At 45.2% G+C, this 23,025-nt stretch overlaps 1 protein-coding gene across 1 annotated transcript in view; it reads right to left on the minus strand.

Moving 5' to 3' along the window:
• MEI1 (meiotic double-stranded break formation protein 1) overlaps positions 1-23,025 on the minus strand; it is a 502,988-nt gene that overhangs the window by 423,662 nt on the left and 56,301 nt on the right. The window contains exon 4 of the mRNA XM_044301444.1: positions 14,133-14,206. Coding sequence (XP_044157379.1) covers positions 14,133-14,206 — 74 coding nt within the window. The remainder of the gene's footprint in view (positions 1-14,132; positions 14,207-23,025) is intronic.

The following is a 23,025-nucleotide window of genomic DNA, read 5'->3' on the forward strand; positions in this document are numbered from 1 at the left end:
TTTGGGCTTTGTATTGGTAAAAAGAGCAAATGGTAGGATGTAGGGGTGTGTATAGAGGTCTCATTGTGTGAGATAAAAACACACACACACACATATATATATATATATATATATATATATATATATATATATATATATGCACATATAAAACCTGCACAAAAGATCAAAGGATTGTACACATATAAAAAATCTACTTTTTTGGGGTAGATTGTGCACATAGGTAGGATCACTGCAGACTGTCTCAAATGCCTAAGAGACCGTGTTCTGCAGCATCGTACACTGTATTGTATGGTACAGTATGTAAATCAATGGGTTAAAAATCTGTATAAAAGGAGATTATATATTATTATTTATATAAAAATTTAAAATAATGTGGTATCGTGGGTTCAGTTACTCACTTCACGAGGGGGGCGGTTTACCAGGATAAGCATAATACACCTGTAAACCAAGTACCCCCCCAGCCTGGATCGCTTCTAGGGTTTTAACGGATGAAGGCAGCCAATCACACGGGTACATATAAATCCTGCTCAACGCGTTTCGGGACAGGCACGACACAATATATTACAGTACATCGCAGAGAATCCTAGACAAAAAAGAACAAAAATACCCCAAAGTGTTCCATCCAGCTACTGCCCGATTTTATTACCTCCCCAGAATCCACAAATCCCTATCAGACCCACCCGCTAGACCAATTATCTCTGGCATAGATTCCCTCACCTCGAATCTGTCAGAATACATCGACGGCATCCTTCAGAGATACGTCATCATGCTCCCATCCTACCTTAACCACCTCCCGACCGCCTAACGCACCGATGCGTCCGGGAGGTGGTTGATTTACTCCTCCTGGACGCATCGGCGCGTCATCTCGCGATACCCGAGATCTCCTGTGAACGCGCACGCAGGCGCGCGCGCTCACAGGAACGGAAGGTAAGCGAGTGGATCTCCAGCCTGCCAGCGGCGATCGCTCGCTGGCAGGCTGGAGATGTGATTTTTTGTTTAACCCCTAACAGGTATATTAGACGCTGTTTTGATAACAGCGTCTAATATACCTGCTATCTGGTCCTCCGGTGGTCCCTTTTGTTTGGATCGACCACCAGAGGACACAGGCAGCTCAGTAAAGTCGCACCAAACACCACACCACACTACACCCCCCCCCCCCCCCCGTCACTTATTAACCCCTTATGAACCCCTGATCACCCCATATAAAATCCCTGATCACCCCCCTGTCAGGCTCCGTTCAGACGTCCATATGATTTTTACGGATCCACGGATCGGATCCGCAAAACACATACGGACGTCTGAATGGAGCCTTACAGGGGGGTGATCAATGACAGGCGGGTGATCACCCATATAGATTCCCTGATCACCCCCCTGTCATTGATCACCCCCCTGTAAGGCTCCATTCAGACGTCCGTATGATTTTTACGGATCCATGGATCGGATCTGCAAAACACATGCGGACGTCTGAATGGAGCCTTACAGGGGGGTGATCAATGACAGGCGGGTGATCACCCATATACACTCCCTGATCACCCCCTGTCATTGATCACCCCCCTGTAAGGCTCCATTCAGACGTCCGCATGTGTTTTGCGGATCCGATCCATGTATCCATGGATCCGTAAAAATCATTCGGACGTCTGAATGGAGCCTTACAGGGGGGTGATCAATGACAAAGGGGTGATCACCCATATACACTCCATGATCACCCCCTGTCATTGATCACCTCCCTGTAAGGCTCCATTCAGACGTCCGCATGTGTTTTGCGGATCCGACCCATGTATCCATGGATCCGTAAAAATCATACGGACGTCTGAATGGAGCCTTACAGGGGGGTGATCAATGACAGGGGGGTGATCAGGGAGTCTATATGGGTGATCACCCCCCTGTCATTGATCTCCCCCCTGTAAGGCTCCATTCAGACATTTTTTTGGCCCAAGTTAGCGGAAATATATATATTTTTTTGTTAGTTTTTTCTTACTAAGTCTCATATTCCACTACCTTATGTCAAAAAATAAAATCTCACATGAACTCACCATACCCCTCACGGAATCCAAATGCGTAAACATTTTTAGACATTTATATTCCAGACTTCTTCTCACGCTTTAGGGCCCCTAAAAAGCCAGGGCAGTATAAATACCCCACATGTGACCCCATTTCGGAAAGAAGACACCCCAAGGTATTCCGTAAGGGGCATATTGAGTCCATGAAAGATTGAAATTTTTGTTCTAAGTTAGCGGAAATTGAGACTTTGTGAGAAAAAAACAAAAAAAAAAATCTATTTCCGCTAACTCATGCAAAAAAATAAAAATTCTATGAACTCGCCAGGCCCCTCATTGAATACCTTAGGGTGTCTTCTTTCCAAAATGGGGTCACATGTGGGGTATTTATACTGCCCTGGCTTTTTAGGGGCCCTAAAGCGTGAGAAGAAGTCTGGGATCTAAATGTCTAAAAATGCCCTCCTAAAAGGAATTTGGGCACCTTTGCGCATCTAGGCTGCAAAAAAGTGTGACACATCTGGTATCGCCGTACTCAGGAGAAGTTGGGCAATGTGTTTTGGGGTGTCATTTTACATATACCCATGCTGGGTGAGAAAAATATCTTGGTCAAATGCCAACTTTGTATAAAAAAATGGAAAAGTTGTCTTTTGCCAAGATATTTCTCTCACCCAGCATGGGTATATGTAAAATGACACCCCAAAACACATTCCCCAACTTCTCCTGAGTACGGCGATACCAGATGTGTGACACTTTTTTGCAGCCAAGGTGGGCAAAGGGGCACATAATCCAAAGTGCACCTTTCGGATTTCGCAGGCCATTTTTTACAGATTTTGATTGCAAAGTACTTCTCACACATTTGGGGCCCTAAATTGCCAGGGCAGTATAACTACCCCACAAGTGACCCCATTTTGGAAAGAAGACACCCCAAGGTATTCCGTGAGGGACATGGCGAGTTCCTAGAATTTTTTATTTTTTGTCGCAAGTTAGTGGAATATGAGACTTTGTAAGAAAAAAAAAAATTTAAATAAAAATCATCATTTTCCGCTAACTTGTGACAAAAAATAAAAAGTTCTATGAACTCACTATGCCCATCAGCGAATACCTTAGGGTGTCTACTTTCCGAAATGGGGTCATTTGTGGGGGTTTTCTACTGTCTGGGCATTGTAGAACCTCAGGAAACATGACAGGTGCTCAGAAAGTCAGAGCTGCTTCAAAAAGCGGAAATTCACATTTTTGTACCATAGTTTGTAAACGCTATAACTTTTACCCAAACCATTTTTATTTTTTTTGCCCAAACATTTTTATTTTTTTATCAAAGACATGTAGAACAATAAATTTAGCGAAAAATTTATATATGGATGTCGTTTTTTTTTTTTGCAAAATTTTACAGCTGAAAGTGAAAAATTTCATTTTTTTGCAAAAAAATCGTTAAATTTCGAATAACATAAAAAAGTTAAAATGTCAGCAGCAATGAAATACCACCAAATGAAAGCTCTATTAGTGAGAAGAAGGTAAAATTAATTTGGGTGGTAAGTTGCATGACCGAGCGATAAACGGTGAAAGTAGTGTAGTGCAGAAGTGTAAAAAGTGGCCTGGTCATGAAGGGGGTTTTAGCTAGCGGGGCTGAAGTGGTTAAAGACTCAGCACACCTTATCCAGAGCCTAGAGGAAGTCACGTGGCAAGACGACTACATCTGGGTCACACTGGATGTAACATCACTATACAGCAACATCATACGCTCACTAGGTCTTAATGCCACAAATAGATATTTGGACAACGATACAATCATGACACCAACCCAAAAATAATTCATTCTGAAATCCGTAGAATTCATACTAGACCATAACTATTTTACATACAAAGACAACTTCTACATCCAAACCAAAGGAACAACTATGAGCACCAATTTCGCACCATCATATGCAAATCTATTAATGGGGGCCTTCGAGGACCAACTTGGTCTACTTAAACACCCCAACATCAAATTTTACAAGAGGTACATCGATGATATCATCTTCATCTGGCAAGGAAATAATAATGACCTCAAAAGATTCGTACAGACCCTCAACCAAAACAATTGGAACATCAAACTCACACTTGAATCAGACCCGACTAACGCAGTTTTCCTAGACCTCCACCTCAATAGCCAAAACAACATTATCTCCACCAGCACACATTTCAAAAACGTAGACGCCAACAGCTTCCTTGATTTCAACAGCTGTCACTACCACAAATGGAAAACCAACATACCCTTTAGCCAGATGAAAAGAATAAGACGCAACTGCACAAACACGGACACCATGAAAACACAAATAGAAACCATTAGCCAAAGATTCCTACAAAAAAATTACCCCCCACAACTCATAAAAAATTTGAAAAAGAAAATCTCCCAAATAGATCAGAAAGAAAGCCTTCAACCAAGAAAAAACGCAATCAAAGAAACCCCTTTCATACCAGGGCTAATCACAAGGTATAATAAAAACCACCAAACAATCAGACAAATTTTAACCAAACACTGGCCAGTACTACTTAAAGACCCCATTCTAGGAAAAGAAATCCCTAAAACACCAAGACTCACCTTCCGAAGAGCTAAAACCCTTAAAAACATTCTAGCCCCATCATGCCCAAACAAACACACTCAAAAAACGACGAAACAAACAAAAATCAATAAACAAACAGAAGTCAAGGGTTCCTCAAAATGCGGCGTGAAAAAAATGCAAATTCTGCCAGATGATCAAAACAGCAAACAGAGAAATGGACATCCCACACCCCATAGGCAAGATCCCATTCCTACAACAAATGACCTGTGCCACTAGAAAGGTCATCTACCTACTCCAATGCCCCTGCAACATCTATTACGTTGGCCGCACGACACAAACCCTGAGAGAGCGAATGAATGAACACAGATCAAACATGAAAAGAAAAATCACGACACACAGCGTCTCACGCCACTTTACACTAGCACACGAAGGCAACCCCCTCGATCTAAAGGTCATCTCCCTAGAACAAACCGCTTCCTACCAACAACTCTGTAGAAAGGACATGTTCTGGATTTTAAAACTCAACACCCTCACCCCATTTGGCCTCAACGAAACACTTGAACACGCCAACTACTAATCGTCAACTACCACTAATCATCAACCATCACACTAAATACCCCCCGCCACCACCCCCATACTACTCAATTAACATTTATATTCCACCTTTTAAACTACTGGAGGCACTCAGACCAAAACATTCAAGCATTATTTATTAAAAAAAAACTAAATAAAACCTAAAAAAAAGAATATATAAACACAAAACACATAAAAAAGTTTTTAGCAAAGAGCGATGAAAGCAAACTATATATGGAGAGAATGTGCACACATATGTTCATGTATTTGTGTGTAGATAGATTGAGATTGAGATATATATATATATATATATATATATATCTCAAAGAAACAGCAACACAAATACAAATTTATTGTAATATTCATTATACCCAAAACCACATTTTAAATACATATGTCTCTGATCGTCAAACCCCCTTTACCCCAAGAAAAACAACCCCACCATCAGAACCATTTAAGTGATACAATACATTTTCCTATCTTTCATTTTTTATATATAATAATTTTTATCCATTTACATTTATTTATTAACTCCTATCTGTAATATTTTTAATAATATTTTTGAAATATTTCCCACATCTATAAATTCTGTTCATGATACACCCTAATAAATGTTAACCCCCCTCTCCCCTTCAGCTCCCACTGACACTCGCCAAACAGTAGCCCTACATCTCTCTATCCTGACCCCCACATAAAATTCAGAATAAAGTAAGACAGATTTTATAGGACTTCTATATATGGCCCACTATTTTTATCCCACCAGAAAAGACCTTTTTATTTTAATTTAACCCCCACATGATTTTACCCAAATGCCCAGCCTATTTACCCCAGTGATAAGTCTATCCCACCACATACATTGTTCATCACAGTTCTCCCCATAATCTTGTAGACCAACGCTCCTATGCAGCCTAAACAGCAGAAGCTCAAGATTAGATCGCGAATACCGGAAGCAGAACATGTGTTCCAGCTTGGAACGCAAAGTCGAACTTCCGGACACGCGCATCTCCATCTCTCTCCATCTCCATCTCCAATCCCCAGAGCCCTCCCCCCCCTAGTCCCAAAATGCTGGGAGTAGGGGCATGGAGTTTAGCCACGGGGCAGAGGTGTGAAAAACAGGTTTATGATGTCTCTTGTTAGAAAGCCTCCTGACAAACGGTGCCAGAGAGTCTAATTGTTTGGGGCCTGAACAAAAGAGGACTAGATACTAATCAGCTGTTATCCTATAGGCTATCAGCACAAGTTTTTCTCTAAACATGGGGGATGAACTGTTGATAAGAGTTGATAGGGAACTGAATATACTTCCCTCTAAATATATATATATAGAGGGGCGGAGCTTGCCGATGGCTGAGTGAGACGCGTCTCGTGTGAGCTCCCGAAAGACTCCAGCCATTACTCCTTCTGCAGGACTTTAATTATTTCCAAGACCCCATGGGAGGCCGTAGGAGAGGGGCCCCGTCGACTCCTGCTCCTGCCCTGAGATCCACAAGAGCGATCACCCGCTTTTTTAACACTCCCAGCCAGTCGAGTGCTCACGGCGGGAAAATCGAGGAGCCTAAGATGGCGCAGGCAGAGAGTCAAGCGGCCGCTTCTTCCAGCAGTGCGCTGAACATCTCCGGTCAGGACGCTGTACCTGGTAACGGGACCCCGCCGAGTAGACATTTACCTACTTCATATGCAGCGGCGGTGAGTCCGTCCTCAGCTCCCTCGTCCTCTCCTGCCCTCTTCAAGATGGTGGACGCATCCCTGAGCTCCTCACCTCAGGTCCGCAGCTCGCCAGAATCTTCACCCAGGTCAGTGACACCGCGTGGCCTGCAGAATGATGGTGATGAATGGGACTGGAAAACCCACCTCAAGTCCCTTCCCACTAAACATGAGATGGACGGGCTTTTCATGAGACTTGAGGCGTCTCACAAACAAGACATGGCGGCCCTACAGCAAGACATACAACATGTCGGCAACAGGGTGGAGGACATAGAGTCTGCCCAGGAGCAATTTCAGGCGACAATAGATTCACACAGGCTGGTCCTGCAAGACCATACGGACCAGATCCAAGATATCCTCTCCCATCTTGAGGACATTGAAAACCGTAACAGGAGGAATAACCTCCGGATTCGGGGCCTCTCTGAGAAAATACTCCCTCAGGACCTGGAAGCCTGGGCCCTGTCCTTCTTCGGATCCATCCTACAAAGAAACCCAGATCAACATATTGAATTGGACAGGATCCACAGGGCACTGGGCCCCAAACCCAGTGACCTCACGCGTCCCCGTGACGTCATATGCAGGGTGCATTTTTTCAGGGATAAAGAGGCAATCCTGAAGGCCTACAGGAATGCGGAACATGTCCGGTCGGAGGATAAAGAGATCCTCATCCTGCCAGATTTGGCCAGACGCACCTTGCTCCTGAGAAGGGCCCTAAAACCCCTTCTTTTTGAGCTACAGAAGCGTTCCATACCGTATAGGTGGGGTTATCCTTTTCAACTAATCGCCAATAAAGATCGGAAGACGGGGTCATTCAAATCTATATCGGACCTTCCGAAATTTCTGGAAACCTTCGATCTCCCTCATCTGGACTTGCCAGAGTGGCCTAGACCTCGGGAAATCCCGGGGGCCCCACGTCGTGAGCAATGGCAGAGTGTGGCGGCTAAACCGAAGAGACCACCTAGAGATCCTCCAGCGATTGCCGATTAGCCTTTGTTTTTTCTCGCGGACTCTTGATGTTTAAGAGTCACCTTTGTCGCGATTGTATTACTCACCTAGTTTTCTCTCCCAGTCTTCTATATGGGTCTCATTGTGTATTTGAATTGTCCTGCACTGTTATAAGTTCACTTCCTTATGTTGCTGGAGTCTAAGATGGAGTCCACTTGGTTCTGGGCTTCTCCTTCTCCCACCTAGGGGTCTGCGGTACTTAGTACTGCCGGTGACCGTAGTCACGACCTAAGTTTTCTTCTTTTTTTATATATTTTTTTTTTTTTATTTGTTGTTTCTGTTTTTCTAGTCCTCCTTTCTTCTCCCTCCCATCCCTCCCTGGAGTTTTTTCTCCCTTTTCTTTTTCTTCGGGCGGACGTTGTCGGCCTTTAGTGTGTGTCTTGTCTAGTCCTATATTCCGTGTATTTGTCCCTAGCCCCTTCTGTCACCCCCCCTCCTGGTGTTCCTACCAACCCCTCTCCCCATACAGGCTACTGTAGAGATACATAGAGATGACACCTCTTTCTTTCTGTACCTACAATGTTAGGGGTTTCAATGTACCACAAAAAAGGAGTCAGATCCTATACAGACTACATAGAAAAAGGGTACTGATTGCTATGTTACAAGAAACGCACTTCAAAGCTACTGCTATCCCGAAATGTGACTCTAAATATTACCCAACCTGGTTTCATGCTCCCAATCCTGAGAGAAAAGCGGCCGGGGTGTCCATTGCTTTGCATAAACACCTCCGCCACTCCGTACTGTCCTCTGAGGTGGACCCTAGGGGCAGATATCTCTTTCTAAAGATCTCGGTTGACCAATCTGTTATTTCAATTGCTAACGTTTATTTCCCCAACCAGGGTCAATCCGTATTCGGGACTAAGGTCTTGAGGAAAGTGGCTAAATTCGCGGATGGTTCCCCGATCATCGTAGGTGGCGACTTTAACTTAGTGATGGACCCGGCCCTTGACTCATCCACTGGTAAGTCCTCAGTCTCCTCGGTGTCGGTACGTCAGTTCCAAAAGGACTTAGGTGTTCTTGGTTTGGTGGACATGTGGCGGGTCCTGCACCCAGGCATCAGAGACTACACCCATTTCTCCCATAGTCACAATAGCTACGGCAGGCTGGACCATCTTTTCATATCGCAGAAGCTTCTTGACCTTGATCCCAAATGCTCCATAGACAATATTGTGTGGTCCGACCACGCCCCTGTATATGGGCTACTGAAGGGTTCCACGCTAGGTAATAGGGCGTCTTCATGGCGGCTTAACGATAATCTGCTGAACGATGGGGTGTGTATGGCTGACGTCAGGAAAGCCGTGGCGGATTTCTCTGTTCATCACGAATCCGACACTACTGCTCAACCGTTAAAATGGGAAGCCCTCAAATGTGTGTTACGGGGCCTCTTTATCTCACACGGGTCGAGGTTGAAAAAAGAGCGTACCTTGAAGCTATCCAATCTTTTCTCTGAGCTTTCTCGGAGTGAGGAGCGGAATAAGCAGTTTCCTGCGGATTCCCTGAGGGCGGACATCTCTTCCCTTCGTCAGCAGATCTTAAAGATATTAGATCAAAAATCCTTATGCGCCAGGGATAGAGTTAGACATGGTTTTTATGAGTATGGAGATAAAAGCGGCCGATGGTTAGCACGAGCCCTTCATCCCAAACCCCAAACGACATACGTGCAGGCCATCAACACAAGCACAAATGGCTTGGTCCATGCCCCTTCTGCGATCTCCGCGGAATTTAAAAACTATTACTCCACCCTTTACGACCTGCAGGCCTCCCGAGATGTAGCCTCGGCACTCCCGTTGGAGGACATCCGTCAATACATTGCCTCCCATGGTCCCCTGCCCTTTGATTCGGAGATATCGTCCGACCTAGAGAGCGATTTTTCCATATCTGAAATCAAAGCAGCAATCCTAGATCTGAAAATAGGGAAATGCCCGGGTCCTGACGGGTTCACTCCCCGTTTTTACAAAGTCCTGATAGAGGACTTAGCTCCATTTTTGGCTGTGACCTATAACTCTATTTCTGCCGAATGCCCCTTTCCGTATCAGGCCCTGCAGGCACACGTAGTAGTCATCCCTAAGCCGGGTAGAGATCATACGGTTTGTGGAAACTACAGGCCCATTTCGATTCTTAATGTCGACCTAAAAATGTATGCAAAGATATTGGCCATGCGATTGCGCCCACACATCCCTGGCAGTATTCATAAGGAACAGGTGGGATTCGTCCCCGGCCGAGAGGCCCGCGATAATACTCTGAAGACCCTGGGGCTCATAGCCAGAGCTAGACAATATAAATCACCGCTTTGTCTTCTGTCAATTGATGCCGAGAAGGCATTTGACCGGGTGGACTGGAGGTTTCTGTCTGAAACCCTAGCCCACTTAGGCCTAGGTGTCAAGATGCTCCAGCGAGTCATGGCTCTTTATTCTACGCCATCAGCATGTGTGCGGGTCAATGGCACTCTATCATCACCGTTCCAGATTAGAAACGGAACACGCCAGGGCTGTCCCTTGTCCCCGTTTCTATATATACTGACTATGGAGTCCCTGGCCAATGCCCTTAGGGCGAACACAGCAATCAAAGGTTTTAGGATCGGACAAACTGAACATAAGCTATCGTTGTTTGCGGACGACTTGCTTTTATACCTTACGTCCCCCAGGATAGGCCTTCCGTCCGTTCTCAGGGAGTTTGGTATATTTGGACGCGTCAGTAACTTCAAAGTTAATGTTCACAAGTCCGAAATTCTGAATATTAACCTTCCCCAGAGGGAAGTGCTATCCCTTGGACAATCCTTCTCCTTTAAATGGGCGGAAGATTCTATCAAATATTTGGGAGTTCACATCCCTGCCAATCCCTCGCACCTATTTAAATTGAATTATACTCCTCTCCTCAAATCCATTACAGAGAGCCTACAAAAATGGCTGCCCCTACGAATCTCCTGGTTTGGTAAAATTAACACCCTTAAAATGGATATATTGCCGCGCCTGCTATATTTATTTCAAACTATTCCTTGTAAGATCCCCCTGATCTACTTTACTCGCCTCCGGCGCTTGACCTCTCAATTCGTGTGGAAGCAGTCCAGAGCCCGGCTTGGCCATAGTCTTTTGACTCGCCCTAAAATACAGGGAGGAACGGGTTTACCAAACTTTTTGTCTTATTACAGAGCTGCAGTTTTGAACTGCGTTTTAGATCTTTTTCACAATAAGGCTACTAAGATGTGGGTGGAAATCGAGCATGTTTCGAATCCACACCTTGCCACAGGCATATTTTGGTTGCCCCCTACCTCCCTATACAACCTCCCGCTGGCCCATTCTGATATGCTTCTCCCTACTTTAGCCGCCTCATGGATAAAGTTTGCTACCAAACTGAATTTGGCTGGGATCCCAGGTCCCCTCTCAGTGCTCACTGGCCATCCAGACTTACCTGTGGGGCTACGGCAGGTTCCAGCCTTTCGTACTAATCACACATCTACTGTCAGACTGAGGGACGTCTGTTCTTCTACTGGGATACGCCCCCTTGAGGACCTATCGCACATACTCCCACCATCCCCCGGTAGATGGTTCCTTTACTTTCAGCTCAGGGGTTTTGTTGGTTCTCTGATGCCTGGTTTACAGTCCCACACTTCCTTAACAGATTTTGAAAAGCTATGTGTTGCTCAGACGGCCCCTGGCCATGCTATTTCCTTACTTTATATCATGTTGAACACCGAGGAGACTGAGGGCAGCCAACCTGGTGATTCCTACCCCAAACTCAGGTTTATGCTTGATTGGGAGACAGAATTGGGTGACACATTTACGGGGGATCAATGGAAACGTTCTTTGCTTCTTACGCATAAGATCTCTATATCGTGTAATCTACAAGAACTCAATTATAAAATTCTCACCAGATGGTATCGGACACCGGAAAAATTGCACAGGTTCTACCCCTCGGTTTCTGACCTATGTTGGAGATGCCATAGGGATAGGGGGACCATGACCCATATATGGTGGGGTTGTCCGAGGCTTCACCCATTGTGGATGGATGTCCTCAAACTGTATAATTTTCTATTCCGGGCCTCCATAGCATTTTCCCCTTCCATCGCTCTGCTATCTATTTTCCCAGGGCGGATCTCACATGTTAAAAAAGGTTCATTGAGGCTCTTTGTGCTGGCCATGAGACAAATTATCCCGCGTAATTGGAAGTCAACTGAGAGATTGAAAAGGGTCACCTGGGCATCGGCTCTGGATGCGCTGCTTCACATGGAAGAGATGTGTGCCTCTGATCGTAACCAGGTTCCGGCTTTTCTCCGGAGTTGGGAGCCATGGTCCAGGTTTAGATCTTCTGTTTCGTTCTCGGGGTGGGTGGCATCCGGGGTGCTCCCTGATTCCCCTCCTTAATACTACCCAGCTATTCTCTAGCTATACCCTACAATTTCTCCTCCCCCCCCCTCCTTTTGTGTGTCGTCCTGTCTCCCCACTTGTTTGTCTAGATGGTCTGGAATTATTGGCCCTTACATCATTACATCATTTGCTTGTGGCCTTGTTGAGCCCTTCAGGGCCTATGTCTCCGCCGTCTTCTGTAAGCTGATTGTTTGCTTGCTTATACTAATACAGTTACTTCCGCAAGCTTTGTCCTTGATGCGGTTTTGCTGTTTACAGTTGCATGTCGCAATGTAACCTTGTGTGCGGTTTGTATACTGCAATGTGTGATGTTCTTTTATGAGTACAAATGATAATTATATCAATAAAATCTTATTGAACCATAAATATATATATATATATATATATATATATATATATATATATATATATATATATACATATATATACATATATATACACACACACATATACATACATACATACATACACACACATATATACACACACATTATATATATATATATATATATATACTTATTTGGGGGCACATATTTTCCACAGGGGCCACAAGAGTCCCTGTGGACCACTAGGGGCAGATGCTGGGCACATCTGCGCACATCATCCTATGATGTGGCAGTCAGTGCATGCATATATATCATACATGCATGCATGCACGTATTTGCATGCATGTATGGATATACAGTATATGCATACGTTTCAACCCTTCCTCAACAGTCTCCTAGCAACCGTGTGTGAAAATCGCACCGCATCCACACTTGCTTGCGGATGCTTGTGATTTTCACGCAGCCCCATCCAGTTCTATGGGGCCTGCATTGCGTGGAAAACGCACAAAGAGGAGCATGCTGTGTTTTTAACGCAACACACAAGTGATGCGTGAAAATCACCGCTCATCTGCACAGCCCCATAGAAGTGTACGGGTCCGGGTCCGGATTCAGTGAGGTTGCAATGCGTTCATCTCACACATTGCTCCCGCGCGGAAATCTAGCCCGTGTGCCTCTAAATATTCCAGGAAACAAAAACGTTTGTTCATCAGGCAGTCTGATAGCAATCTGCCGCCGAAACACCGCTGTCCTGCATGGGGATGAGCGATAGCATAGTGATCACCCCTCCCCATGTTGCAGAGGACATCACTAGCTATCGACTGATTGCTGTGAGGGAACGCTTCCAGCATCGGGGTGTCAAATACATCAGACATTCTATTACAGACATTATTTTTATCAATTTCTGTACGGTTTCACACTGCGTTTAGCCCTTTGTTGGGCTTTTCATTGGGGAAATTCATGAGGCAACCAAAGTCCAAAGGATTCATCTTTTGACTTCATTTCACCACAGCCAGTCTAACGGAGTTCAAGGATGAATTCTCTGTGTTCGGCTATTCAAACACAAAAGGTCAAACAACAGAAAGCTTAGTGAAAAGATTAACACAGTGTGAATCCAGCAAGGCTTTTCCTCTAAGGGCCAGTTCACACAACAGATTTTTTTAAAACACGTTTAGAAAAATCAGCACGGAATAGCAAATTTTTTCCAGCATAAAAAAACATGGGTTTTGACTTGTAGTTGATGCATTTTGTTCACTTCATTACAAAGCTGAATTTTCTGCTTTAGGTTTTTGAAGCAGGTCTGCCAAAAAAATTACAAGTGCGGAAAATTCAAAAAATGCATGAATTTGGAGCTATTTTTTTTCCATTTAAATGTGGAACTCAGTGCTGATTCTGCCCCAAGATAGGGCATGCTGCTTCTTTTTTCCACACTCCTTTTTTACATGTGTGAAAAAAAAGCAAGTGCTGCCTCCCATCGAAATTAATGGGAGAGTATTTTGAGGTATTTTTGGAACAAAAACGCTCCAAAAAACTCCATATGAACTGGCCCTAACACTGCCAAAAACAAAAACTGATAATTTATTTTAGATAAAAGATATACTTTGCTCTTCTATTGTCAATTACAGTTACCTCTTTCAAGCATCCATCCAAAATGCAATGCACAAACTGTTCCAATTTGAAGCCCAAAATTAGCTGCACCAAAACTGGATAGAGTAAAAGGAAAAGATTAGTGATCAAAGCTCATCAAAAGTGCTGGATACTGCTTTCAATAATTGCAAAACAACATAAAGCACATGTAAATACATTTTGCCTCTTTGTGTCATAGCTTATGTTAGATTTTAGTGTAAATGTTGTGTTCATTCACAGAAGGTTCTGGACTATAGAAATATATTCTATAGAAAGGTCACATGAAGCCAATGAGGGTCTCAAAGGGTTCCTTGGGATTTATCTGAAGGGGTTGTTTACTTTACGTTACTTTGCCCTTTCTTGGCAATAGCCATTGTTTAGATAGCAAGCCACAGGAAAGAAAGTGGGAATCCTTAACTCTTGTACTAGCAAGAAAAAGGGGATCGGATCTTCCGATTTGAGCAGCTAGCCCATTGGTAATCTCATTCTCCACTCAAATTCGCAACTGTATGAGCCCCTTGGGAAAAATATGAAGGATACTCATTAATCTGCACTATTTTTAATCATGGAAGATACTTATGTTAACAAACCCTCCGCAATGAAATATGTAGGTGTGTATCAGTGTATCATCTCCCCCCTCTTCTCTACCATTTCTTCTTTTCCCTATTCCTAACTTTTCCTTTTGATATTCTGGACATGTGTTTAGACGATGTTGCTAGGGAGATCACATTTTCCTTATTTTTTTTCAAATTGTTTGACGTTTTCAGTAATATCATGGGATCCTCATGATTGACATATTGTCTGTAGACAATTGTTTTTTGCAATATAATAAAATATGATTTATAAAAAGTGAAGGGGGTGTCCAGGATTTAAATGGTCACTAATCTTTCACACTTTGCATAAATCAATAATACAAGCGAGCCTAAGAAATTTTGTAACATATCTTATCAGAGAGAAATGTTTAGTTCTCCTGTAGTCTATCAGGCCATGGCTGATAGTCTGCAATGGCAAACCAGTGCAGTCTGCATGTTAAAGTCCACTAGAGCGACTAAAAATAATGCCAGCTTCACACTTTTGTTTCTGTTGTGAAACTCCGGCAAGCTGTTCTGGCAGACTAACAGAGAATCATCCCGATACAAACCACAGCATGCAGCAGTTTGTATCTGGCCAACTCTCTGCTTGTCTGCCGTAACAGAGTACAGATCTATGGCAGATCCCATTATACTTAATGGGGGCAGCGGGCACTCCATTTGTATCCGGAAGCACCTGATACGGAGGATTTTGGCAGGCAGTTCTCTTGTGACACAGCCTACTGGAATTCACAGAGGAGATGTGAAAGTGAAAGTAGCCTAAGGGTCCATTCACACGTCCGCAAGAATAGGCATATTTTATTACTGCCGGCGATGTGCGGTCCGCAAAACACACACAGACAAGTGAATGGACCCAAAGGCCTCTCATGCACATGACCGTCCCGTTTTTTGCAGTCCGCAAATTGCGGATCTGCAAAACACAGAAGCCATCCGTGTCTTCCGCAATTTGCGGAACGGAACAGGCGGCCAACTTTTTTTGGGGGGGGGGGGGGGGGGGTGTCACAGAAAGGAGCGACGGATGCGGACAGCACACGGAGAGCTGTCCGCATTTTTGCGGCCCCATTGACGTGAATGGGTCCGCACCCGAGCCGCAAAAACTGCGGCTCGGATGCAGACCAGAACTATGGTCGTGTGCATGAGGCCTAAGGCTGGAATCACACAAACCGCAGTACAGTAATACACTGGTAGGATCTATACCAGTGTATTACTGTAGTGCAGCGGCGGCACAAAGCGCACAGAGTCATAGCAACCAATGACGCCGTGTGCTCATGCTCTCAACAGGAATCCAGGCTGTGTTACCACGGACCGCTCTCGGCCACGGAACACAGCCGTGTGCATGAGGCCTTAATTTGAGGGTATTTACATCCAAATCAGGTGAACGATGTAGGAATTACAACAGTTTGCATATGTGCCTCCCACTTGTTAAGGAACCAAAAGTAATGTGACAATTGGCTTATCAGCTGTTCCATGGCCAGGTGTGTGTTATTCCCTCATTATCCAAATTACAATGAGCAGATAAAAGGTCCATAGTTCATTTCAAGTGTCCTATTTGCATTTGGAATCTGTTGCTGTCAACGTTCAAGATGAGATCCAAAGAGCTGTCACTATCAGTGAAGCAAGCCATCATTAGGCTGAAAAAAACAAACCATCAGAGAGATAGCAAAAATATTAGGCGTGGCCAAAACAACAGTTTGGAACATTCTTAAAAAGAAGGAACGCCGACCCCTGCTGTATCCACCGACATCGCTGTTTACAGCAATGCCGGCGGATTAACCCCTTCTATGCCGCGGTCAGTGCTGACAGCGACATAGAAGTGGTTTGCGGCGGGTGAAGGAGCGCATCGGGTCCCCACGCTGCTGTGGTGGGGACCCGATGTGTGACAAAGCAGCCCGATGCCGTGCAGAGGAAGCCCAATGCCTTGCACGGCATGGAGACCTGCCATCTACGGGTGCTCTGGAGATCCAGCCTCAGGCTGGGTCTCCTAGGCAACCTGTTAGTGTATTACTCAGTGTAATCCACTAACAGGCAATGAATTACAATACAGATGTATTGTAATGCATTGCAGAGGGGATCAGGCCCCCAAAAGTTGAAGTCCCATAGTGGGAAAGAAATAAAGTTTCAAAAAAAGAGAGTTTAAAAAGTGTTTTCAATTTAAAAAAATATTAAGTTTCAAGTTATAAAAAGAAAAAAAAGCCCCTTTGTAACGGTCACGTCCACACACACACACAGGGGGAAGGATAGTGACCACTGTGCTCCACCCTCACTCCTGGCCCTGCCTACTTTCCTCACGAGTCCTGATGACAGGGGACAACTGGACGACAGTCCCTTACTTAGGATATGTGCAGGGAAGACAGACAAGACAAAATACGGAACGTGAACGGACCAGGTCAGTACCAAGAGAGCTACGCAGTACAAAGGGTTAAGCAAAGAATGGTCAGGAGAAGCCGGGTCAAATTCCAGGAGAGTAGAGAAGTACCAGAGGAGTCTGCAAAGAGTAGTCAGGTGGGAGCCGAGGTCACAATACCAGGACGGATGCGCAGTACAGGAGGAGCAGGCAAAGGATTGTCAGGGAACAGGATCAGGTGAGAATTCAGTAGTCCAACAAATAGCCAGGAACCTAGAATTAACAGGCAACCTGTGGCCAGCAGGCTGCCTGTATTTATAGTGGGGTCTGAGGGTCATGTGACATGGCCAGCGTCACATGACTGACAGACAGACAAGTCGAGCACCGAGTGATCAGCTTGGCGCTCAAGGCAGACCTAGAAACAGGGAGCCTCCCAGCTAGCCCTGGGAACGAGGCCAAACACAGATCCTCTCTCCTGAAGCTAAGCAGCAGGTCTGCAGCTGATGGGTGACCGAGTGCGCCTTTGGCGCCCCGCGACAGTACCCCCCCTTTTACGAGGGGCCACCGGACCCAAGACTTCAGGCGATGGCCTTTCAGGGTGTTCTAAATAATATTTTCAAACAAGTCCAGGAGCATGAACCTCCCTGGCGGGTACCCAAGATCTCTCTTCGGGTCCATACCCCTTCCAGTGAATCAGGTACTGTAAGGAATTACGCACTCTCCTGACATCCACTATCTTAGACACCACATACTCGACAGCATCACTAACAAGAACCGGCGGAGGCGAGGCTTTCAACGGTACAACAGGTTCAAAATACTTTTTAGAGATAAGTAGAGATTTATGAAATACATTATGAATGTGGAATGACTCGGGCAGCCCTAACTTAAACGATACCGGATTAATCCCATCCGTGATCTTATACGGTCCAATAAAACGAGGAGCAAATTTTCTAGAAGCTACCTTGAGAGATAGATTCTTGGAGGACAACCATACTTTATCCCCAACCTGAAAGTTCACCCCCCTTGAACGTCTATCGGCCTTGAGTTTTTGAGAACTTTGAGCCTTTTCTAGGTTCGATTGAACCCGGGCCCAAACTGTGCACAGTTCGGAGGAGAGTTTATCCGCTTCAGGGTTAGAGGAGGAGACGGACGACCCAGAATGAAAACGAGGATGAAAACCATGGTTACAAAAGAAAGGGGAGACCCCAGCAGAAGAATTGACACGGTTATTTAAAGCAAATTCAGCCAACGGAAGGAATTTGACCCATAATTTCTGGTCATCAGCAACATACAACCTCAAGAATTGTTCCACAGACTGATTAAGGCGTTCAGTCTGCCCATTAGCCTCAGGATGGTAGGCGGAAGAAAAAGACAATTAAATTTTACATCTTTGACAGAAGGCCCTCCAGAATTTGGACACAAACTGCACACCCCTGTCAGAAACAATATTTTCCGAGATGCCATGTAAACGAACAATCTCTCTCACAAAAATAGACGCCAGGGTTTTTGCATTCGGAGGTTTAGACAGGGGAATGAAATGAACCATCTTGCTAAACCTATCGACCACTACCCAAACCACAGTCTTACCCTCCGCCAGCGGTAGGTCAGTTAAAGTCCATCGAGATATGGGACCAGGGTCTACTGGGAATGGGTAGGGGTCATAGGTTACCAGCAGGGCGAGTCCTAGGTGTCTTAGACCTGGCACAAACCTCACAGGCAGACACGTAGAACTTGACATCCCTGGTCAGAGTGGGCCACCAATAAGTTATTAGTGCCCTCAAAACCCGGATGTCCACAAAAGGCAGAATCGTGACACTCCCCCAACAGCTGGAGACGAAACTGTATGGGAACAACTTATCTGTTGGGGTGGATGCCGGTGCCAGATGTTGTTCAGCCTTAATGCGAGCCGAGATATCCTGGGTTAGAGCCGCTATGAAGATGTTTGCTGGTAGGATGGATTCAGGCGGTGCCTCAGTGGGTTGAAAAGCATGGAAGCTCCGAGATAATACGTCTGCCTTTACATTTTTACTTCACGGCCTGAACGTAATGGAGAAATCAAAACGGGTAAAAAAAAACAGAGCCCATCGGGCTTGTCGGGGATTCAACCTCTAAGTAGACTAGAGAAATATTAGGTTTTTATGGTCAGTGACAACAGTTAACTGATGCCTTGCCCCCTCCCAAAAATGCCTCCACTCCTCAAATACCCATTTAATAGCCAGCAGCTCCCTATTCCCTATGTCATAGTTTCTCTCCGTGGGAGAGAATTTCCTGGAGAAGACGGCACACAGTCTCAGGTTAGTGAGGCTAGCAGGACCTTGTGAAAGGACTGCTCCTGCACCGTCCTTGGACGCATCCACCTCCACAAAAAAGGGTCTCTCCTGATCAGGATGGATCAGAATGGGAGCGCTACTAAATGCCTTTTTTAATGTTTCAAATGAAGAAATTACCTTGGTAAACCAATTCTCCAAATCCGCCCCTTTCTTAGTAAGGTCGGTCAATGGTTTAGCAATTACAGAAAAATTCATGATAAATTTACGATAGTAATTAGCGAAACCCAAAAACCGTTGTAAAGCCTTTAAGGATGAAGGCCTTACCCATTCCTTAATTGCCAAAACCTTACCAGGATCCATCTTAAAAGGCGTGAGGAGTCAGAACATGCCCTAGAAACAGTATCTCCTGTACACCAAAGACACATTTCTCTTGCTTAGCGGATAGCTGGTTCTCCCTCAACACCTCTAATACTTGTTTGACATGAGATTCAAAATCAGGAGAGAATATCAAAATGTCGTCAAGATAGACAATAATAAATTTACCTAAGAACTCTCTAGGAATATCATTCATTAAGTTTTGGAACACAGCTGGGGCATTGCTGAGTCCAAAAGGCATCACCTGATTAGGGTTGGGCGATATACCGGTATCACGATATACCGCGGTATTAAAAAAAACGTCGATATGTCGATATCGCTGTTTCCAAAATACCGCTGTATTTTGTGACGTCAAAGCGGTCAGCGCACATTGTGTGCTGACCGCTTCTAAACGTGCGCCCGCCCGCCCCTGCACCTTGCATAGCGCTGCCGCTGAGTAACATTACTTCCTCTCGCTACTTCCTGGCCTGGCTCCTTCTTGCTCCGCCTCCCCAAGTCTCCACCCACCATCTGACATCATCACCGTCGTCACCCACCAGTGCCGGCTCTATTGTATATGTGGCGAATCGATCCCCTGTGTGAGTACTGGTGTCTCTTTTCCTGCGGCTGCCTCACTAGTGTGCTCTGGTGACGAAATTATAAACTTACTAGTTCCCGCAGCGGCCGCCCCTGCTCTCCCTCCTCCTCGCTCACATATTCAAATCTCCGCCCAACGGCATCTGATGTCAGAATCAGAGCACACAAGCGAGGCAGCCGCGGGAAAGGTATATCGCAAAGTATTACTGCATGTATGGTGGCCTGTGGTCACAAGACCTTATTATAACGCCTCCCTGTGGCTGCCCCCATACAGTATAAAGCCTCCTTGTGGCTGCCCCCATACAGTATAAAGCCTCCTTGTGGCTGCCCCCATACAGTATAAAGCCTCCTTGTGGCTGCCCCCATACAGTATAACGTCTCCTTGTGGCTGCCCCCATACAGTATAACGTCTCCTTGTGGCTGCCCCCATACAGTATAACGTCTCCTTGTGGCTGCCCCCATACAGTATAACGCCTCCTTGTGGCTGCCCCCATACAGTATAACGCCTCCTTGTGGCTGCCCCCATAGAGTATAAAGCCTCCTTGTGGCTGCCCCATACAGTATAAAGCCTCCTTGTGGCTGCCCCCATACAGTATAAAGCCTCCTTGTGGCTGCCCCCATACAGTGCAACGCCTCCCTGTGGCCCCCCATACAGTATAAAGCCTCCTTGTGGCTGCCCCCATACAGTATAACGGTTGTAGACAAAAAGAAAGAGAAGGCGCTCATAGGGTGAATAGGTGAATATATAAGGGATTATTTTCCTTTTTTCAGACGAGAGGTAATATGCTCACCTGCTAAAGTTGCACCAATTGGATGCAACTACAATGAGAGCTGAGTAAACATTAGGGTTGGTTGGTGCCGCCGGCTCTGTCCTAAAAACACCCTTTGGTCGGTGCCGAACCGCCGAAAGGGTGAGTGTGGGAACTGTAGGTTTGGTGGACCAAGGAGGTCCAAGAGAAAGCGGACAGAGTAACGGGCGCAAATCCACAACCAGAGATAGAGAACAAATCTGTTTATTCAGGACAGAATAAACAGTCCTGAATAAACCAATTTGTTCTCTATCTCTGGTTGTGGATTTGCGCCCGTTACTCTGTCCGCTTTCTCTTGGACCTCCTTGGTCCACCAAACCTACAGTTCCCATACAGTATAAAGCCTCCTTGTGGCTGCCCCCATACAGTATAAAGCCTCCTTGTGGCTGCCCCCATACAGTATAAAGCCTCCTTGTGGCTGCCCCCATACAGTATAACGTCTCCTTGTGGCCCCCCCATACAGTATAACGTCTCCTTGTGGCTCCCCATACAGTATAACGCCTCCTTGTGTTTTTTTTCTTTTAAACGGGTATTTATCGCGATATATATCGTTATCGCGATACATTTTTTAATATTGTTATCGTCTGATAATTTTTGATATCGTCCCTACACCTGATATTCAAAGTGTCCTATCGGAGTATTGAACGCTGTCTTCCATTCGTCTCCCTCCTTGATTCGAATTAGATTGTATGCCCCTTTCAGGTCAATCTTGGAAAACCAGGTTTCCCCCAGAACCTGGTTAAATAAATCCTGAATCAATGGGAGAGAGTATCTATTTTGGACAGTGATTGTATTTAATCTCCGGTAATCAATACAAGGCCTAAGACCACCATCCTTCTTCTTAACAAAGAAAAACTCGGCTCCCATAGGAGAGACTGAAGGTCTAATATGACATTTAGCAAGGCTCTCCTTAATATAATCTTCCATAGCCTTGCGTTCGGGCTTAGAAAGATTATAAATTCACCCTTTAGAAAATTTGGCACCTTCTATTAGCTCTAAGGCGCAATCATAAGGTCTATGGGGGGGTAGAACCTCTGGAGTAGGGGATGAGAATACATCAGAATATTCCTTAATAACTAAGGGTAATGTATTAGACCTTACTGAAACCCCAGCCTGGACCACGGACAAGCATGAGTCACACTTAGGTCCCCATTTCACCAACTCTCCTTTGGACCAATTTATTGTGGGGTTATGTAAACGGAGCCAATGCGAACCCTAGTACCACCTCAACCGGTGGGTTCTCCAGGACTAAAAGAGAACATCTCTCAGAGTGGCACACACCCACGGTTAGAGAAATTTCAGAGGTACATGACCTCACCATACCACCAATCAGGGGAGTAGCATCAATAGCCATGACATGGATAGGTTTAAGTAAAGCAAACATTGGAATACTGATTACAATTTACTAGCATATTCAAAGTCGATAAAGCTGGCCGCTGAACCGGAATCAATAAAGGCCTTATGCGGCCACTTATTAACCCCCAGAGAAATTGTTATGGGTACCAAAAGCTTACATTTAGAAAAATCAGGGTGTACCTGGTCTTTAGGTTGTCTTGCCTTAGGAGACTTGTCAGAGAGGACCCTCTTAGGACACTTGTTGATTCAATGGCCAGGATCTCCACAGTAGTAGCACTCTCCGCGTCTGCAACGAAGATTACCCAGGGTCATGCCAACCTGCATGGGTTCCTCGGTGGAGACCTCTGTGTTGTCCCTGGAAAAGGCCTCTGGCTGGACCACCATCTGAGAACAGAACTGTTGTTCTTGTAGTCTCTCTCTAACTCGTCGGTCAAGTCGGACAACTAGGGTCATCATCTCCTAAGGTCTCTGGAATTTGATAACTGATTAACAGATCTTTTAAATTATCAGACAGACCAGACCTAAACTGACTCTTCAGGGCTGGTTCATTCCATCCCGAGGGGACACACCACCATC

The sequence above is a fragment of the Bufo gargarizans genome, chromosome 7 (assembly GCF_014858855.1).
Source record: "Bufo gargarizans isolate SCDJY-AF-19 chromosome 7, ASM1485885v1, whole genome shotgun sequence".
Lineage (NCBI taxonomy): Eukaryota > Metazoa > Chordata > Amphibia > Anura > Bufonidae > Bufo > Bufo gargarizans.